We start from the raw sequence: 18745 nt of genomic DNA, 5'->3' as shown, positions 1-18745 counted from the left end.
GTAAAAATTAAGCAGAGTACTAAGGCCAGAGTACCTCAGATAAATGTCAACTCCAAAAATAAAATAGTAATGATTCTTTTTTCTCTAAGCTTTTTCTATGTCACCAGTATCTTGTCAGACAAAAGGTTCCCAGCCACACCATGAAGGATGGACAGCTGCAGAACAAGGGGATGACAGAACTTCATTCCAGAACTCCCACCATCATCCCAGGACTTCAGAAGCTACCGTCCCCATTTCCCCCAAGAGCCAACTGACGCCCACCATTCAGCCGGAAGCAGTCTTTGAGAGAAACAATGCTCCATACCCACTCATGTGCCATTTTTTCTTTAAAAAAAAAAAAAAAAAAACAAGAGTTCGGGATGATAGGGATTCACAATACACCCCCATGGTTGCGGACCTAGACACTTCCATCTAGCCATTTCCGGGTCAAAATAGCCATTTCCGGGTCAAAACATCTCGCATGACCAGGACCCCGTGGCTTTGCATGGTTGCGTAAAGCGCACAGCACAAACATGTGATCTTCACGCATGTGTGGAATAGCCACATGGCCCTGCGTGCACAGGCGTGGCCCAGCCTTTATAAGCCGGCACCATATTCCCAGCTCCATCTGTTTATTCACGTGTCTTTCCCGCAGGCCTGAGCACATCTCTCTCTCTCTCTCTCTTATCTTAATAAAACTCTTGTTAGTGGATTCTGTCGTGTTTTGTGACATTTCCTCGCAGGGTAAGGGCGCCGCAAATAACTAACAACTGCAAAACCAGTCAAAGCAAGAAGGTTTGGGATTTGGGTCAGCAGCCAAAGAAAGGTATAAGAGAAACCTGTCTTTAAAAAATAAAAAATGCACAAAACAGAAAGGGGGGGAGCAAACCCCACAAAGAGATAAGAATGAAAACCAGGTACAGATTGACCTGGATCAGACTTCGGGGAGCTTAATAATAGACAGTTTATTGACAATGTGTTTAAGCCCAGTTCAGCTTGGAAAAACATTTCCTGGTGTAATACAATCCCCATTGCACAAGGAAGTATAATTACATTGAAACTCAACTCAGGGCACATGTCATTTCTTCCAAGAAGATGGATTCTAGAGATAGGCTATCTGTACTAGCTTAAGGGCCTAAGGCTTTGGCCTGGTCTCTGTCATACAGATAGCACAGAGGTCGTTTGGGCTGTTAGACACCTCTGATCCTGCTTGTAGGAGCTAGGTGGAGCCTCTGTCTATCATGGTCATTAGATTACTAGCCACCTCTGGTCTTGGTTGTAGGAGCTTGATATGGCCTGGTTCAACAGATAACACAGATCACAGGCTGTTGATCACTTCCAATTCTTAGCTTTCTGGATGGAAGAACTTGCTTTTCATTTTTCCCATTGGAAAGACAATCCTGTATGCCTAACATTCCTGGTTTGTCTGGAGATCTGTGGGCTCAAGGACCTTCTTGCTAGGCTCCCAACATCTCCTCCCTTCTAATTTTTTAAAGAAAACATAATGGCCCTATTAAAGGCCAAGGTTGAATACATTGCCTCTATAACTAGTTTACAGACAGACATAAAAGATTTAATAAGAATAGCTAACAGAGGACAGAGAAAAGGTGAAAGCCATTCTCAATTCATCCATCTCTTGACTGATTTCTGCTAATATTTTTGCTGTGAGAAAAATGGATATAATATGGCATATTTCACATAAACCCCTATATATAATCCTTAGCATGACAAAATAGTATCATATATCTCCTATCACAGGTGTGTCTTTCATTCCTCCTGATAAAAGGCATTTGGATTCTTCATTGAGAAGAATTAACATGCAATACAGTCATTAAATACAACAGTATCATTTTGGGTTGGTTTTCACTGTAAGCCCAAAGCCTCAGCTTGATGAGTTAAAGTCCTGGTGTCTCCCCAAATTATCAGCTTACTCTCCCTCTTGGGACATCTCTTCTTGATGGATTTATCATCTGCCTTCAGAGGTTTCATTCATCTGGTGGTCTCTAGATGTCCTGGTTGTGAGTTTTAGATGTTTCATTTGTCCAGTGGTCTCTGGATGTCCTGGTCAGAAGCATCAGGTCAGGAGCCAACTGGGACTCTGTTTATATTCTGAAAAGACTCAAGCATACCCTCACCATGATGTTAGAATATCGGGCTCTTTCTTTTTATTTAGCATTTTACTTTTGGTTGTGTCTTCTTTACAGCAAATGCTTTCGGGCAGAAGAAAAACTATTATCTTTTAAAATGAAATTCTTTTTAAAAATTAAAGTTAATATAGCTAAATAGTTAATACTATGTGAGGATTTAGGTGGCTGTAAATACCCCCATTTATTTGTTTGTTTCTTTCTTTGTTTATAATTTGCCAATAAAGTAGTTTATGGTGATGTTCCACAATAGCTTGACCCTGTGGGTAGTCAGGGATTCTAATAATTTTAATAGTAAAATTTCTCAAATCATTTGTTAGCATAAGCAGGAAGGACCACTATCATTTTTAGTTGTAATGGGTCCTAGAAAGGACATGCATAAATGGTTATTAGGCAAAGTTAAGTTCCAGAGAGACATAGTGTTTTTTCCTGGAGTCACCAGGGTCCCATGCTATGCTTGGGGCTGTGCTCTGTAGCTGACTAGTTAGGGAGAGGCCTTGTGTGTGCCTGAGGTGCACTTTGAGTACAGATCTTTACATACTTGAAGAGAAGGTCCAAGACACAGACAGCTGTATTTTCAGCTATGAAGCTGATGTCCATTTATTATTAATTATGCATTGGAAGTTTGACATATTGTATAAAGTTTGTCTTTATGCTGTATATAAACAATGCCTTTAATAAAGGACAGGCTCTTGTGAGCCTCTTTTAACTGTTTTCCTTGCCAGAGTATGATCTTTTCTCACAACAAGGGAAAGCATAAAACTAAAAAACAAACTAAATACATAAAACAATGATCACTAACCTTTAAAAAATTAAACAAGGCCTTAGGTTAAGATTTAGGATCTTTAAAGTTTAGGACAATTTTAGTTCTGAGCTTAAGAAGACCTTCTCACTAGGTACCAGGATATTTAGAAGTACCTCAGAACTAATCATAGACTCCTGCAGGAGAAAACAACTGGGTTCCCATGGAAGCATGAACGTACCTATACAGCTGGTACTATAAATGAAACAAAATCGTGAACAATATCAAAGCATAACAGTTTCATGGAGGAAGAACTTGCTCGAGGATTTAGTTTTTACTACATGTTGTAGGCAGTTTGATGTCACAGATTCTTAAGCTGTAACAAAAATAATTTAGATAAAAATTTTCAAAACAATCTAATTCTTACTGACTGTCTTTTTGGTTAGTTTTTTTTTTTTGGCCTCCAAGGCCAAACGTATAATTATGATTGCATTTTTTACCACCGTATTATCCAGAAAAAAATATTATAAGAACTTTATTGATTCCTATTTACTCCTGTTTTCCTTTTTAAACCCATCCCAAGCCTGTTTGATATTTTTAAAAAAGATTTTCTTACGTTGTATGAAAGTATAAGTCTAAAACTTGATGCTTTAGTAATCACAAATGAAAGCAGTCTGGGTGGCTGGGGTTTTCAGTGCCTAAGAGGCCTGAAATGGGGGAGGGGGACCTCCTATGATACCTTAGGTTCCCGGGTTGTGTACAGATGATCACAGGCAAGCTCTCTGTCTCTTTCTTCAGATTTTTCTTCAACTGCAATTTGTAGCTTTCATATTTTGGAGATTCAACTGATAAATGTCACACCCCATGGGCAAGACGATTGACAGTCATGTCTCTATGACATGCAGAGGCGCCTAGATTATAATAAATAGCAACATAAGGTCCCTTTGGGCCACTGCAGGAAACCCCCTTCAAACAAACTCACTTGCCTTGGGCCCCAGCGCTTGCCCGCTGGAAGATCTCTTTTCTGTGGTTTTATTTCTAGGCTGTCTTTCCCTTGCTTTAGAATTCTGCCTCCGTGGGAGAAGGATGGTCTCCTTTCTCCTCCCCCTGGAGGACAAGGGCAGGACAAGACGGACGCGGGAAGCCTGTCCTTGCCGCATCCTCATTTGTGGGGCTGGTGGCCTGGAGGTGTGAGGTGTGAAATAAGAATTTTATCTCTCTCGCGCGCCTTCCACTGGGCTCTATGTGTGTTTCGGGTCACTTGCACTTGCTCCATGTGTTTATCTATCCATGTTGACCAAAAGGAGGGGTGGCTACACCCCGGTAATATTTTCTGATGTCCCTGCTGGTGATAAGGTCAGTTCATTTCTTCTACTGGATCAAAGAAGTAATATCGGACTTTTCAATTTTGAGTTCTCCGTTTTTGAAATGTTACTTCGCATAATATGTACCGTGTCCTGAAGGAAATCAAGAGATTCCCTTGCGAACATCACCTCGCTTGTGGCCAACAAGAAGTATTTTTCGGGTTGAGGTGAGAAGTGTCCTCCCAATAAGGAAACTCACGGTGTACCTGAGAGAGGCAATCCTACCTTAACTGTGCATTAAAATATGTATATATATAAAGCTTGGTCCCTGCCAAGGAAAGTAACTCTAGAGTCGCTCTGTGCATTTGAGCGCCAAAAAAGTGTATAGCCCAAGCTGGCCTCGAACTCAGATCCACCTGCCTCTGACTCTTCAGCATGTCCTACCGGCGTGCGCCACCACAGCCGGCGAAGGGGGTCTGTTGCTAATTTAGTAGTTGAAGCTTTCTCTTGATGACGTAACTGTCGAGGGTGAGTGCCCCCTGGCGGTCCTTCTGAGAAATACACTCCCACACTCCGGGCAGCTCCCAAGCCAGAGTCCATTCTGCAACACAGCCCACGCTTGCCTCCGTGCACACTTGCAATTCCTCTGCCCTGCGGCCCTTCACATTCACAGCGGCAGATCAGTGCTCGGAGGAAGGCAGCACACAGAGGTGGCCTTCCTCAGGGGTGACTGACAGGTCTCAAAACTCAATCCTCGGGAAACTGCTGGGGCCACTAGCACTCAGACGCTTGACACTGAATTCTAAATGCGGAAATCAGGAGAGGCCGGGTCAGGGTGGGAAGAGAAGTGCATGGACACTGTTGGTCCTTGCCCAGTGGTCCCCCATCACCGGAGCATTCTCCTCCCTTCAGCTGTAGACACCTCCTTCAAGGAGTCCACTAGCGCCGCAGGACTATCCCAGCCCCAGCTTTAGGTGAGTTCAGAATTTCTACCCCTCCTACGTGCCCATGAATGGAACACGATGTTAAAGAATGTTTACGATTTTCAGTTCTTTAAGCCCGAGGATAAGGAGGGTGGACAAAATCCAGTTCTCACAGTGTTTCATACACAGCACAGGGTGATTGTCATTGTTTCTTTTCCTGTCGCTGTGATAAAATACCTTCTTGACAAAGGCGATTTAAGGAAGGGAGGGTTCATTTTAGCTCACAGTTCAAGGTACAGCCCGCAGCTGGTCACGTGGACTGCACCCTAAGGAAGAAGGAGGAGGGGCCTGTGCCCAGCTCACTTTCTCCATTTATACATTCCAGACTCCCTACCCAAGGAATGGTCCTGCCCACAGTTAAGATGGCTCTTTCCACCTCCACTAACGTAATGGAGATGATATCTCACAGACATTCTCAGAGACTCAGGTTAATCTAAATAAGCCTCACAAGTATGCCTACGGGTGTGATTTGGTCTCACGGGTGATTCTGCAGAGTCTACCAAGCAGACAGTTAACACTTACCATCACGGTTTTGTTCCTTTGAAGTTTCAAAAATTGTAATGAGCATACATTGTGAAATATTAACACTGTGTTGCTCTGGGTTCTGAAATGCTTTGTGCAAGTATTAAAATAGTAATGCTGTTCAGAGAGGATTCCAATGTTTGCCTGTTGTTGCTTTTTCCTCTGCAATGCGTTAATCAGACTTCATCTCTGAGTAGAGTATCTGGAAGGGGTTTAAAGCAGAAAGTGTTTCTTCAGCCTCGGGTTCGAAGTTTTAGTCCCAGTGTGCTGTTTCTGGGCCCATGAAGATGCAGAACACGATGACGGGGAGTGGGTGACAGAGCAAAGGTGGCCTCGGGACAGTGGGGATCCAGAGAGTGACAACGTTGGAACCAAGAATAAGACAGACACGTTCCAGGGTCTTCCAGCAGCTAGGTCTCATCTCAGAAAGTCGCCCTCACTCACAGTAAGGCTATCAAATTACAAAGTCACGTGTGGATTGATTCATTGGTGGAGGCTGAGCCCTCATAATCCAGTCACCGTTCACTGACTGCTTCCATCAGTAGAGACCAAACCTCCCACACTCAGCCTATGCAGGGCACCAGACATCAAAACACAACAGAGGCCATCAAGGACTATACCCTGTGCCCGTGAATTCAGGCATGGCCATGTGACTACTGCAATCTACTCAACTAGTATCTTACTGCGGGGTGTTTTAAGAACCAGGGTGTAATTTCCCTTATTTTCTTTACCAAAGCAGACAATGTTGCCAAGCCTACCATCTCCCTGTGGATCGTGGAATGAAATAGAGGAAAAACAGGGCCTCCAAGCAACTTGAGTGGGCACATTGTGATTTCCTATATATTTGAAAGGACGTCTCCAGTCGTCTCTCCCCGAATTTCTCTCTCTCTCTCTCTCTCTCTCTCTCTCTCTCTCTCTCTCTCTCTCTCTCTCTCCAGATAGATAGATAGATAGATAGATAGATAGATAGATAGATAGATAGATAGATAGATACAGATAGATAGATAGATGATAGATAGATAGATAGATAGATATAGATAGATAGATAGATATTTCTCTCTCTCTCTCCCTCCTCCCCTCCCTCCCTCCCTCCCTCCGTGTGTGTGTGTGTGTGTGTGTGTGTGTGTGTGTGTGTGTGTGTGTGTGTATTCAAGCATACATACTCTCTGTATCGACCTCAGAACATCACTTCTCAGGCAAGCACTCACTCCAGGACCTGAGCAATAACTCGAGACCCTCTTTCTGTCTTAGGTCTGCCATATCTCCCATCTCTGTCTGAGACGACTCCAGACCTGCCATGTCACTTGATTGAAGTCTTGAAAGAAACTGGATGAGAAAAACCCAGCTACCCCATACTTGTAGCATGAATCTTAAAAGTTCTTATTAATAAAAGCAAACCTGAGGCCAGTTATTGGGGTGAAGGCTGGAAGATCAGAGAAGCAGAACAAGCCACAGCTACCTCACCTCGCCAGTTCCTCAGCTGGTCCTGTTTCCTCAGATTGGAAGCCTCTGTGTCCTCATATCCGAATGGGTCTCAGCTGAACTGCTGCTCAAAAGCCTAAAAGCTTAACCACCTAAAAGCTTCTAGTTTCTGGTCTTCACACCTTATATATCTTTCTGCTTCCTGCCATCACTCCCTGTGATTAAAGGCTCACTTCTTGGGATTAAAGGCCTGTGTCACCATGCCTGGCTGTTTCCAATGTGGCCTTGAACTGACAGAGATCCAGAGGGATTTCTGCCTCTGGAATGCTAGGATCAAAGGCATGTGCTACCACTGCCTATCCTCTATGTTTAATATCATAGCTGTTCTCTTCTCTGACCCCAGATAAGTTTATTAGCGTGCACAATATTTTGGGGAACACAATACCACCACATTTCCCCCTTTTTTGTCTAAAATTTAAAAAAGCTTATAACTAATACAAGAAAAATTATATCAATAAGTATATACAATATACACAGTCAAGATTACATTAACGATGTCTCGTCCATTAACATTTGACAGATTCAGACAAAAAACTTCATCAATATATAACAATGTCCATTCCAGTAACATCTGATAAACTCAGACAAAAAAAAAGTCATTACTTATCCTATTTAAAACAAGTAGTTCCTTTTTAAAAGTAGATTCCATAGTCTCCCTTTTTATCTTATCATATCCATATTCTCTCTTTTTTCTTTTCATAATAGATTCAATAATCTACCTTTTGTCATTTTTATATCTTCCCCCTTTTCTTTTTAGAATATATTCAATGATCTACCCATTTATCCTATTATTCTTTATCTTTTTTCTCAGAGTGGATTCAGTGATCTACCTCACACACTTCTGACCTGCAGACTGTCATGTAAAATAATGGTTGTTATATTAAATCACTACATTTTGGAGTAATTTCTTCAACTGCAAAAAGGGGGGGGAAAAGTCAAATATAACCATCAAAAAAAGAACCATATAACAGAAGGAAATACGGAATGTGGCTAGGAAATGAGGGTATCAACACGGATTCCAGGATATAGTATTACAAAATACAGTATTTTGTTCAGTGTTAAGTTTTTCCCCAATTTAATGACATATTCTATTTGAAGCTATTTCCTGTAACCTAACAAAATAATTGAGAACAGGTTATATACATACATACATATACACTAGGAGACAGCAGAGAGCTCCTGGCCCTACCCTGACAGGCTTGGGGCTCTCCGATTGTACTGCTGCATTGGACAAGCGGGAGCTTGAATAAAGATTCTTCGCTTTTGCATACCGATTTGGGCTCCTTGTTGGTCTCTGAGGGACTCTGCGTCTTGGGCATATCAGGAACATCAATTGAGAAAATGCCCCCAATTAGAATGGTCTGTAGGCCAACCTTTCAAGGCACCATCTTAATAAATATTAATGAGGGCAGGTTGGGGAAGCTAGCACATTGGCTGAAGTACTGCCCCAGGGCTGATGATCATGGAGGTGTAGGAAAGCAGACTGAGCAAGCCAAAGGTTGAAAGCAGCATTCCTTTGAAACTTCAGGTTCCTGTCTCTGTGCTCCTGCCTCGAGGTCCTACCCTCAAATTCCCTCAGTGAGGGAGTGTGATTAGGACCTGTAAGCAAAAGAACCCTTTTCCTCCCCAACTTGCTTTTGGCCATGGTGTTTTTTCTGACCTATAGGAAGCAAACTAAGACAGGGAAGATTCATGAAATGACAACATATATTTTTAAAAGAAGGAAAAGTATGTACTCACTCTTAAATGGATATTAGATGCAAAGCAAAGGATAACCAGGCTGCAATCCACAACCCCAGAGAAGCTAGGTAAAAAGGAGGACCCTAAGAGGGACACACATGGAGAGCCCCAGGAAGGGAAAATAGTTAAGATCTCCTGGGTATATCGGGAGGAGCGGATAGAAGGGAAGGGATGAGGGATGAGAACAGGAGGGACTGAGATGGTCACGTGGAAAGAGGGATGAAGAGGGAGAGCAATGAAAGAGATCTTGGTAAAGGGAACCATTAGGGGGTTAGGGAGAAACCTGGGGCTAGGGAAATCCCCAGGAATCCACAAGGACGACTCTAGATTAGACTACTAGCAATCCTGGAGAGGGTGCCTGAACTTACCTTCCCCTACAATCAGATTAGTGAGTACCCTAATTATCATCATAGAACCTACATCCAGTAACTGATGGAAGCAGATGCAATGATCCACAGCAAAGCACTGGGCTGAGCTCCTAGACTTCTGTTGAAAAGAGAAAGGAGGGATCACAGGAGTTAGGGAGGTCAAGATCACAATAGGGAAAACCACAGAGACAGCTGATCCAAGCCGGTGGGAGCTCATGGACTCCGGCCTGTCAGCTGGGGAACATGCATGGGACCGAACTAGGCCCTCTAAATGTGGGTGACAGTTATGTATGTGGCTAGATCTGTTTGGGGAGCCTGGCAGTGGGACCAGGAATTATCCCAGGTGCATGAAATGGGACACCTTGCTCAGCCGGGGAGGGGCTTGGTCCTGCCTCAACTTAGTATGCCAGACTTTGTTGACTCCCCAAGAGAAGCCTTACCCTCTCTGAGGAGTGATTGGGGGTAGGATGGGAGAGGGTGCAGGGTGGGATAAGGGGAGGGAGAGGGAACTGGGATTGGTATGTACAATGAAAAAACAATTTTTTTTTGTTTGTTTTAAAGAAGGAAAAGAGGGGAATGAAGAGGACAAGGACAAAGAAGAGTAGAGATTCCGTGTGGCGGGCAGCAGCAATGGGGGAGGAAGAAAACGCACCGGGTCCAATGAAGGTGAAAGAGGTCATCGTGCTAAGTGAACAGAGCAGACACAGAGCACACGTCCGTGGGTCACATGCAGGGTGGGATGCGGAGGGCGTGTGGGAATGCAGATCTCTTTGGCCGGGGGTTCGCTGTGAGCCCCACACTGCGAGCCCTGAAGCTGATGTCAAAATCACCAGGCAGAAGGGAGATGGTGCCGAGAAGACGAGAAGTGTGGTTCTCTGTGTCTGTGAGTGTCCCTGAGCACTGGGAGTGGTGCTGGTTGAATCTGGCTTTCAAATCAGTTAACAGAGATAAACTGAGAATTTCAGGGCAGCTAAATTAGTAGAAAGGCTGGGCTTTTAGGAGTAAATGAGGAAGAGTTTCAGCGACTACACACAGGATTCCCTTTTTTGTTTTTTGTTTGGTTTTTTTTTTTTTTAAACTTTCTACCTTCCTTTTCCCCCTCTTAAGATTGTTGTTTCTACACACGCTGTCCGTGTATTGGCGGTGCGGTGTAAGACAAAAAAGGTGGCTGGAGAGACAGCCGTGGGTGCTGGGAACCGAACTCTTATATTTTTGGTTGTGAGCCTAGCCTTTAACGGCTGAGCCATCTCTCCAGCCCGACCGCCACTCGCATTCTTTCCCCTATGTAGTCAGCAGGCGTTGCGCAACCACGACGACGCCGGACATTTTCTCCTTTCCAATCTAAATAAACCTCATTTTTTCGCGTTGTACAGAAAACCAAAGACCCGAGGTTAAAAAACAAACAAAAGACGACGGACTCTTTGCCGCGAACGTTTCTGCTCTGAGCGGTGGCTGCTGACTTGTCCTTTCGCGTGTGCAGGACTAGAGGAAAGGAACCCAAGGGTCGGGAGGGCTGAGATGGCGGATTGTAGGGAGGGGAGCGTGTCCCGGGAGGAGTGCGCGGTGCGGCCGTGGACAGGCGCGGGGGGCGGGCGTGGGAGTCGGTGCGTGGGCCAGGGCTTGGGAGCTGCGGTGTGGAGCCGGCGCCTGTGCGTCCGGAGGAGCTGGTGCGGGTTGGGTGGGGTGGGGACGCGGGTAGCCGAGCCGGATCCGGGTGTAAGGAGCATGGGGGGCGGCTTGTGGCTGTTGGAGGTTTGTTTGGGGTGTCGTGTAGCCGCCGATGTATGTAATCTCGTTGAAAATTGGAAAGAAAAAAAAAAAGTGTGTATCCCAGGCTGTCCTCGAACTCCAGATCCACCTGCCTCTGCCTCCTTCAGCAAATCCTACCGGCCTGCGCCACCAGAACCGGCGTCTGTTGTTCTACAAATAACCCTATTGAAGCTTTTGCTTGATGACGCAAGCTAACGTGCGTCTAACCGGAAGATTGCCGCACCCGTGGCGCCAACAGTATCTCGTTTTCATCCAAACCCACGTTCTCCACCAGCTTTCCATACACTGTCCGCTGAACTCCCACACTCTCTGGCCTCACTCCTGCCGTCCCCACTCCAGGGAGCCACCCCTGCACAATCCCGGAAGGTCCTCTGCCCCGCGACCCCTGCGTGTCACGCCGGGAAACCCACTCCGGCACCGCCAGGCAACTCTGTGCTCAGCTGCAAGTCCCTGCTGCCCAGCGCTCTGCCCCGCAGCCCACGCGTGGACTCCTCTCCCTCTGCCCTGTCGCCCTCCACATTCACAGCGGAAGATCAGTGACCGAAAGGAGGCTGCACACGGAGGTGACCTTCCTCAGGGATGACCACAGTCTCAAAACTCAATCCTCGGGAAACTGCTGGGGCCACTAGCACTTGAGGGCTTGACACTGGTTTCCACGTGCGTGGCTCCAGGAGAGGCCGGGTCAGGGTGGGAAGAGAACTCGATACGAAAATAAAACAGTGCGTGGACGCCGCTGTTTCTTGCCCAGTGGTGCCCCCGTCACCATCACCGGAGCACTCGCCTTCCTTCGGCTGTAGATACCTTCTTCAAGGGTGCTCAGGGGACCCCCATACCCCCAGCTTTAAGGGGGATCCCCACACTCCCAGCTTAAAGCATCCTTGCCAAGGGTGGGGTAAGGATATCCACCATCTATGCATGCCCTGAACTTGGCTATAGCAAAATGTCAAAAGAATGTTAATAATTTTCAGTCTTTAAGCCCCAGGATAAAGAGTGTGGACAAAAATCCGGTTCTCGTATTGTTTCAGACAGCACGAGGTTGTCAGTTAACACTTAACCATCACCGTTTTGTTATCAAAAAGGGAAAAATAAAAGAAAAAGAAAAACATCTTAAGCATGCATTTTGAAATATTAATAATGTATTGTTCTGGACCCCGGAGTCTTTGTCAAAGCATTAAAATGTTAGTGCTGTTCAAAAATGGATTCAGATGCTTGCTTTTCTCTACAGTGCATTAGACTTCATCTCTGTGAAAAATACCGGAGGGTTTAAGTGGGAAGCACTTCGGTCCACTCAGTTTCGGAGTTTCAGTCTTGACAAGTTCTTTCTGGGCCCATGGGGGAAGGCACAAGATGGCAGAGTGTTTGTGGCAGAGCAAAGCTTCCCTCCTAACACTGAGCAGCGAGACGGAGAGCCGATCGGAGGACAAGACATAGCTCCCAAAGAGTACCTTCAGTGTCCTCCAACCATGAGACCCCATCTTAGAAAGCTTCCCTCACTTTTTGATAAGGCTATTAAATTATGAAGCCATGTGTGGATTGATCCATTGGTGGAGGCTGAGCCCTCATGATCCAGTCACCGCTCACTTACTGCATCCATCCATCAGCTGAGATCAAGCCTCCCACACTCAGCCTCTGCAGGGCACCAGACATCCTAACACAACACAGGCCATCTAGGACTATACCTTTGTGCCCGTGAATTCAAGCATGGCCATGTGACTACTGCAATCTACTCAACTAGTATCTTACTGCGGGGTATCTTAAGAATCAGGCTGTCCCAAATAATTAATAAAAACATTATGATGGGGGGGAGAAAAAGAAGATGCTTCCATAAGAATGGGGCTATAGGCAAGCCTATAGGGCATTTTCTTAACTAGTGATGGGGAGGGCCCAACCCATTGTGAGTGATGCCATCCCTGGGCTGGTGGTCCTGGGTTCTATAAGAAAGCAGGCTGAGCAAGCCATGAGGAGCAAGCCAGTAAACAGCATCCCTCCATGGCCTCTGCATTAGCTCCTGCCTCCAGGTTCCTGCCCTGCTTGAGTTCCTGACTTGACTTTCTTTGATAATGATCTGTGATGTGGATGCATAAGCAGAATAATAGCCCCCCTCCCCCGAAAGAAAGAATCAGGCTGTAATTCGTTGTTTTATTTTCAGCACAGTGGCTGCGCCTTAGTCTACTGCTATTTCAGCCAGCAATTGAGACTCTGCAGTTACCTGACTGCTTCTCAGTCTGACAGAGCGGCCTGGCAGGAATTCTGTTCCCACAGCCACGGCCCTGTCGCTGTCTCTAAAGGTAACTTGAACTAAATCTCTATTGTTCTGTTTATAAATAAGACTCGAAATTCAAAGGCTGGGATGAAAACCTCCGAGCTCAGAGAGGCTGAGTAGCAACTAGGTAACCCTCTCTCCTTGCTGGTATCTGGAAAGTCCCTGCTAAAGCTTAAAAAAAGGTGGGCCACTCTAAATCCCTCCCAACTACTTCCTGTGCTTCTCCTTAACTCTTCCGGATGCCCCCATGCTATATGATTTCTTTCTGTCAACTAGTTGCTAGCTCAGCCTCCTGACCCAAGGTTACTTTTATTTAATTAATACAAACGCAAACTCAGGGTCCACAGTGTGATCGAATATCCCCCAGCAGCAATTTTCCTTATTCTCTTTACCAAAGCAGACAAGGTTGCCAAACCTACTAAACAACTCGAGACCCTCTGTCTGTCTTAGGTCTCTGTCTGAGACGACTCCAGACCTGCCATGTCACTTGATTGAAGTCCTGAAAGAAACTGGGGTGAGAGCAGCCAGCTCAGCTACCCGACCCTTCTGACCTGCAGGCTGTCATGTAAAGTAACATTTGTTGTATTAAATCACCACATTTTGGAGTAATTCTTCAACTTCAGTAAAACCAAATATAACCATCGGAAAAGAACTGTATAGCAAAAGGAAATGTGGAATGTGCTAGGAAATGGGGGTTTCAACACGGATTCTGGCAGTCTGGCTTGCAAAGCCAGCATCTCTAATAGCTCAGCCACCTCCTAACCCTCTTCTTTACTTGTGATGAATACAATATTTTGTTTGGGGTTAGGTTTTTTTTCCCACCTTGAAGACATCATTTGAATAAGTTTATTTTTGTAATTCAAATGAAATAATGGAAGCCAGGTAATGTAAATAAAACTGCTGTTATTAGAGACATGTACCGCCACAACCCAGAAATAGTTTATTAATTATACAAAAATAACAAGCTTCCTTGTGACATGATCATGCATACCTATAATATGTTTTGGTCACATTGACCACACCTTCACCCTCACTTGTCTCTCCCCCTTCACAAATAATCCTTCTAATTTCATGAAAAGAATTTTCTCTGGCTTGTGGTTTTGAAGGCTAATACAAGAGTAGGTGACCTCATGGGTTTGACCCCCGGTGAAGGGCTCAGGCAAGCAGCATCCCCAGGGAAGAAGCATGTGTGAGATCACGTGTTGGAAAGGGATTCTAGAGCAGAGAAGAGCCAGCAAGGAACTCCCACCAAGCCCCACGCTTAGGAATCCTGATCTACTCAGTGTTGACACAGTATGTCCAGCTATTTGAAGTTGCAACAGGACAGTGTCATCCCAAAAGTTCACCCTTGAAATCCACAGTATTGTGTCACACACACACACACACACACACACACACACACACACACACACACACTGTTTTAATCAAGTCTACATATTTGTTGTTCTGTATTTCTAACTCTTCAGGGGCACATGCACCTCGTGGTTGTGAGTGTGAATGCAGGGTCCTAAACAGGTAGATAGTCAATCATTCATGTTGATGACAACAGCATTCACAACAGCCAAGTGGCCAAAGCAACAGGCAAATTTGCTTATTCCTAGGAATGGTTGGTTACCCAGTAAATAATGTATGCATAGGCCCAGAAATTCTCCAGCCTAGGATGGAAGGGCTGTATAGTTTCATTCACCTCCATACTACCCACACTGAGAAAGACCTGGAAATCCATCGCCAAGGAACAACTGCCATCCATTGTCCTCATCCCCCAGTAGCAGAAACACTTCTGCCCTGCTCCTGCTGGTGGTAGCCTGCCTCACACATCACCTTTGACAGACCTTAGGAAAGCATGCTCTTAGGAGATTTGACCACCGCGGGGAATACCAGAGCTGCAGCCCAGGGGTCAGGCTTGACGCATGGGAACAGACAAGCATGATGGCTGCCCTGGACAAGAAGAGTTGGCCCTTCACCGAGCGTATGGTGGGATTGCCACAGATGTCCAGGGAAGGGAGAACTCCCTGGGCAACTGAATAGTTGAAGACAGCTGAGCACAAGAGTCTAGAAGAAGGGAAAAGTTGTTGGGAATTCCTGGCTAGGTCCTTGGTGGCTTGAGGGAAGTCCATGAATGCCAAAAATATTTTTCAAAAGGAGAGAAGGGTTAAGGGGGGGAGAAATAGGAAGATGAGGAGGGGAAGGAGGAGGAGGAGATTTGGAGTCACCGGTAGCAGCAATGGGGGAGGAAGAAAACACACCGGGTCCAATGAAGGTGAAAGAGGTCATCGTGCTAAGTGAACAGAGCAGACACAGAGCACACGTCCGTGGGTCACATGCAGGGTGGGATGCGGAGGGCGTGTGGGAATGCAGATCTCTTTGGCCGGGGGTTCGCTGTGAGCTCCACACTGCGAGCCCTGAAGCTGATGTCAAAATCACCAGGCAGAAGGGAGATGGTGCAGAGAAGACGAGAAGTGTGGCTCTCTGTGTCTGTGAGTGTCCCTGAGCACTGGGAGTGGTGCTGGCTTGAATCTGGCTTTCAAATCAGTTAACAGAGATAAACTGAGAATTTCAGGGCAGCTAAATTAGTAGAAAGGCTGGGCTTTTAGGAGTAAATGAGGAAGAGTTTCAGCGACTACACATAGGATTTCCTTTTTTGTTTTTTTAAACTTTCTACCTTCCTTTTCCCCCCCTTAAGATTGTTGTCTCTATACACGCTGTCCGTGTGTTGACCGTGCGGTGTAAGACAAAAAAGGTGGCTGGAGAGACAGCCGTGGGTGCTGGGAACCGAACTCTTATATTTTTGGTTGTGAGCCTAGCCTTTAACGGCTGAGCCATCTCTCCAGCCCGACCGCCACTCGCATTCTTTCCCTCATGTAGTGAGCAGGCGTTGCGCAATCACGACGCCGCCGGGCACTTGCTCCTTTCCAATCTAAAGAAACCTCATCTTTTCGTGTCGTACATAAAACCAAAGACCCGAGGTTAAAAAACAAACAAAAGACGACGGACTCTTTGCCGCGAACGTTTCTGCTCTGAGCGGTGGCTGCTGACTTGTCCTTTCGCGTGTTCAGGACTAGAGGAAAGAAACCCAAGGGTCGGGAGGGCTGAGATGGCGGATTGTAGGGAGGGGAGCGTGTCCCGGGAGGAGTGCGCGGTGCGGCCGTGGACAGGCGCGGGGGGGCGGGCGTGGGAGTCGGTGCGTGGGCCAGGGCTTGGGAGCTGCGGTGTGGAGCCGGCGCCTGTGCGTCCGGAGGAGCTGGTGCGGGTTGGGTGGGGTGGAGACGCGGGTAGCCGAGCCGGATCCGGGTGTAAGGAGCATGGGGGGCGGCTTGTGGCTGTTGGAGGTTTGTTTGGGGTGTCGTGTAGCCGCCGATGTATATAGTCTCGTTGAAAATTGGGGAAAAAAAAACGTGTATCCCAGGCTGTCCTCGAACTCCAGATCCACCTGCCTCTGCCTCCTTCAGCAAATCCTACCGGCCTGCGCCACCAGAACCGGCGAGCGATGCTGTCGCTAACTCAGTAGTTGAAGCTTGTACTTGATGACGTAAGCTGCCGGATATGTTTCTATTTGCTGGCCTGAAAGGTAAGTAAAAACTGGGAATGCCAACAAGGCCCCTACTCTCCTACTCTCCAATCCCACACTTTTCGTCCGGTTCACGAACTTCAACTCCCCACTCATTTTCTCGACACTGTTGGTTCTTGCGGGTCCTCCCCCTGCGTGCCACACCTCCTTCAAGGAGCCCGGGAGCAAGGGGCGAGCACCCTACCTAGCCCCGTCCCCCCACCTTTGTGTTTCCTTGCCAAGGGTGGGCTCAGAATATCCACTCATCTTTACATGCCCTAGACCAGACTGGAGCAATGTTAGGAATGTTAGCAGCTTTTAGAGCGTTAAGACGAAAGATTCCGTTTGTGAACAAAATTCAGTATTCATTAGTGTTTCGGAGATAGCATGGGGTTGTTGTCTTCGTTTTGTTCTTCGTCGCTTTGGCAAAATATCCTGAGAAAGGAAACTTAAGGAAAGACGGGTTTATTTTGGTCCACACTTGAAGGCACAGTCAATCAAAGTAAAGGCAGCCAGAGCTTAAAGTGGTTGATAACATCACATGCAGTCAGGAAACAGAAGTGTGCACTCAGCTAGCGCTCTCCCTCTCCCTCCCTCCTCTCTCTCTCTGTCTCTGTCTCTGTCTCTGTCTCTGTCTCTGTCTCTGTCTCTGTGTCTCTGTCTCTCTCTCTCTCTGTCTCTCTCTCGTTGTCTGTCTATCTCTCCCTGTCCCTGTCTCTGTCTCTGTGTCTCTGTCTCTCTCTCTCTGTCTCTCTCTCGTTGTCTGTCTATCTCTCCCTGTCCCTGTCTCTGTCTCTGTGTCTCTGTCTCGTCTCTCTGTCTCTCTCTCTGTCTCTCTCTGTCTCTGTATCTCTGTCTCTCTCTCTGTCTCGCTGTCTCTCTCTCTCTCTGTCTCTCTGTCTCTCCCCCCACCACCACCATAGCCCTGGGTCCTCCCACGTGCATTAACGTTGCTGAGACGCCCCCTCAAATGCATTCTCAGAGCCACCCTTAATCCGGGTAACCCCTCACCGGTGTGCCCTGAGTCCGGCCAGTACGGCCCAAAGGCAGGAGCAGCTGAGTAGTCAGTACTTGAAAGCCTTGAAAGCCACCGGGCGGTTCCGGCTTGACAGTTAGAGAAGCCAGTGGAACAGTTTGAGGGACGCCAAGATCAGAAGAATAAGGAAGACAGAGGAAAGATGACAAGAGGGAGCAGGAAGGGGAGGCTAAAGGGTGAAAAGCCATGGGGAGCTACTGAGACTTCAGAGACAAAGGCCTGGGACTGAGACTGTCACAATGGCTTCTGCCAAGGTCCAGGCACTTAGGGCCCGAATGCGTGTGGCATGCACCTCTTCTAGCCTCGGGATGCACTTATACCCACACAGAAATATGAATAATTAAAAGTAAAAAGTAACAGGGCTCTTACAGCATATGTCAATGCTTCTACTCACACTTTGTGTGTCAGGCTAAAATGTGAATGTCTAAAATCAAATGTATTTATTAAAATGTATTTAATAAATGTATTTTATTAAATGTACTTTTAAAATGTCATTTTCCATTTTGCTCCTTCAGAGGGAACACGTAGATCTGAGGTTTTAGAGACTGTTTGCAGGCATGTGTTTTGTGTATTGACCATAAATATTTAATGATAGATGACATAGAAATTTGTTTACGTAAATTTCTGTCTTCCCAGTCACAGAGATCTGCCTGCCTCTGCTTCAGAGTGCTAGGATTAATGGCATGAGTCACAATGCCTGGAGGAAAGAAAATTTTAACACTATCCATCCCCACAGACTTCTGGCAAGTGTTATTGGCCTGTTAATATACTAATGGTTAGCATGCCTGCCAGCCATAATTACGAAGCCAAAGCCTCTTGGCCGCTACCTTGGGACTTTCTGTGCTTTATGTAGATTCTCTAACTT

At 46.3% G+C, this 18745-nt stretch overlaps 1 protein-coding gene across 1 annotated transcript in view; it reads right to left on the bottom strand.

Annotated features, from left to right (window-relative positions):
- The window catches only part of LOC131906510 (C-type lectin domain family 2 member E-like), a 96622-nt gene extending 85631 nt beyond the window's left edge, over positions 1-10991 (bottom strand). Inside the window, exon 1 of the mRNA XM_059257126.1 lies at positions 10697-10991. Within this exon, the coding sequence (XP_059113109.1) occupies positions 10697-10991 (295 nt within the window). The remainder of the gene's footprint in view (positions 1-10696) is intronic.
- Positions 10992-18745: the final 7754 nt, after the last annotated feature.

Source organism: Peromyscus eremicus, chromosome 3, assembly GCF_949786415.1.
Source record: "Peromyscus eremicus chromosome 3, PerEre_H2_v1, whole genome shotgun sequence".
Taxonomy (NCBI): Eukaryota; Metazoa; Chordata; class Mammalia; order Rodentia; family Cricetidae; genus Peromyscus; species Peromyscus eremicus.
Note: the sequence above shows the minus strand (reverse complement) of the source record. Positions and strands in the feature narration are given on the sequence as shown.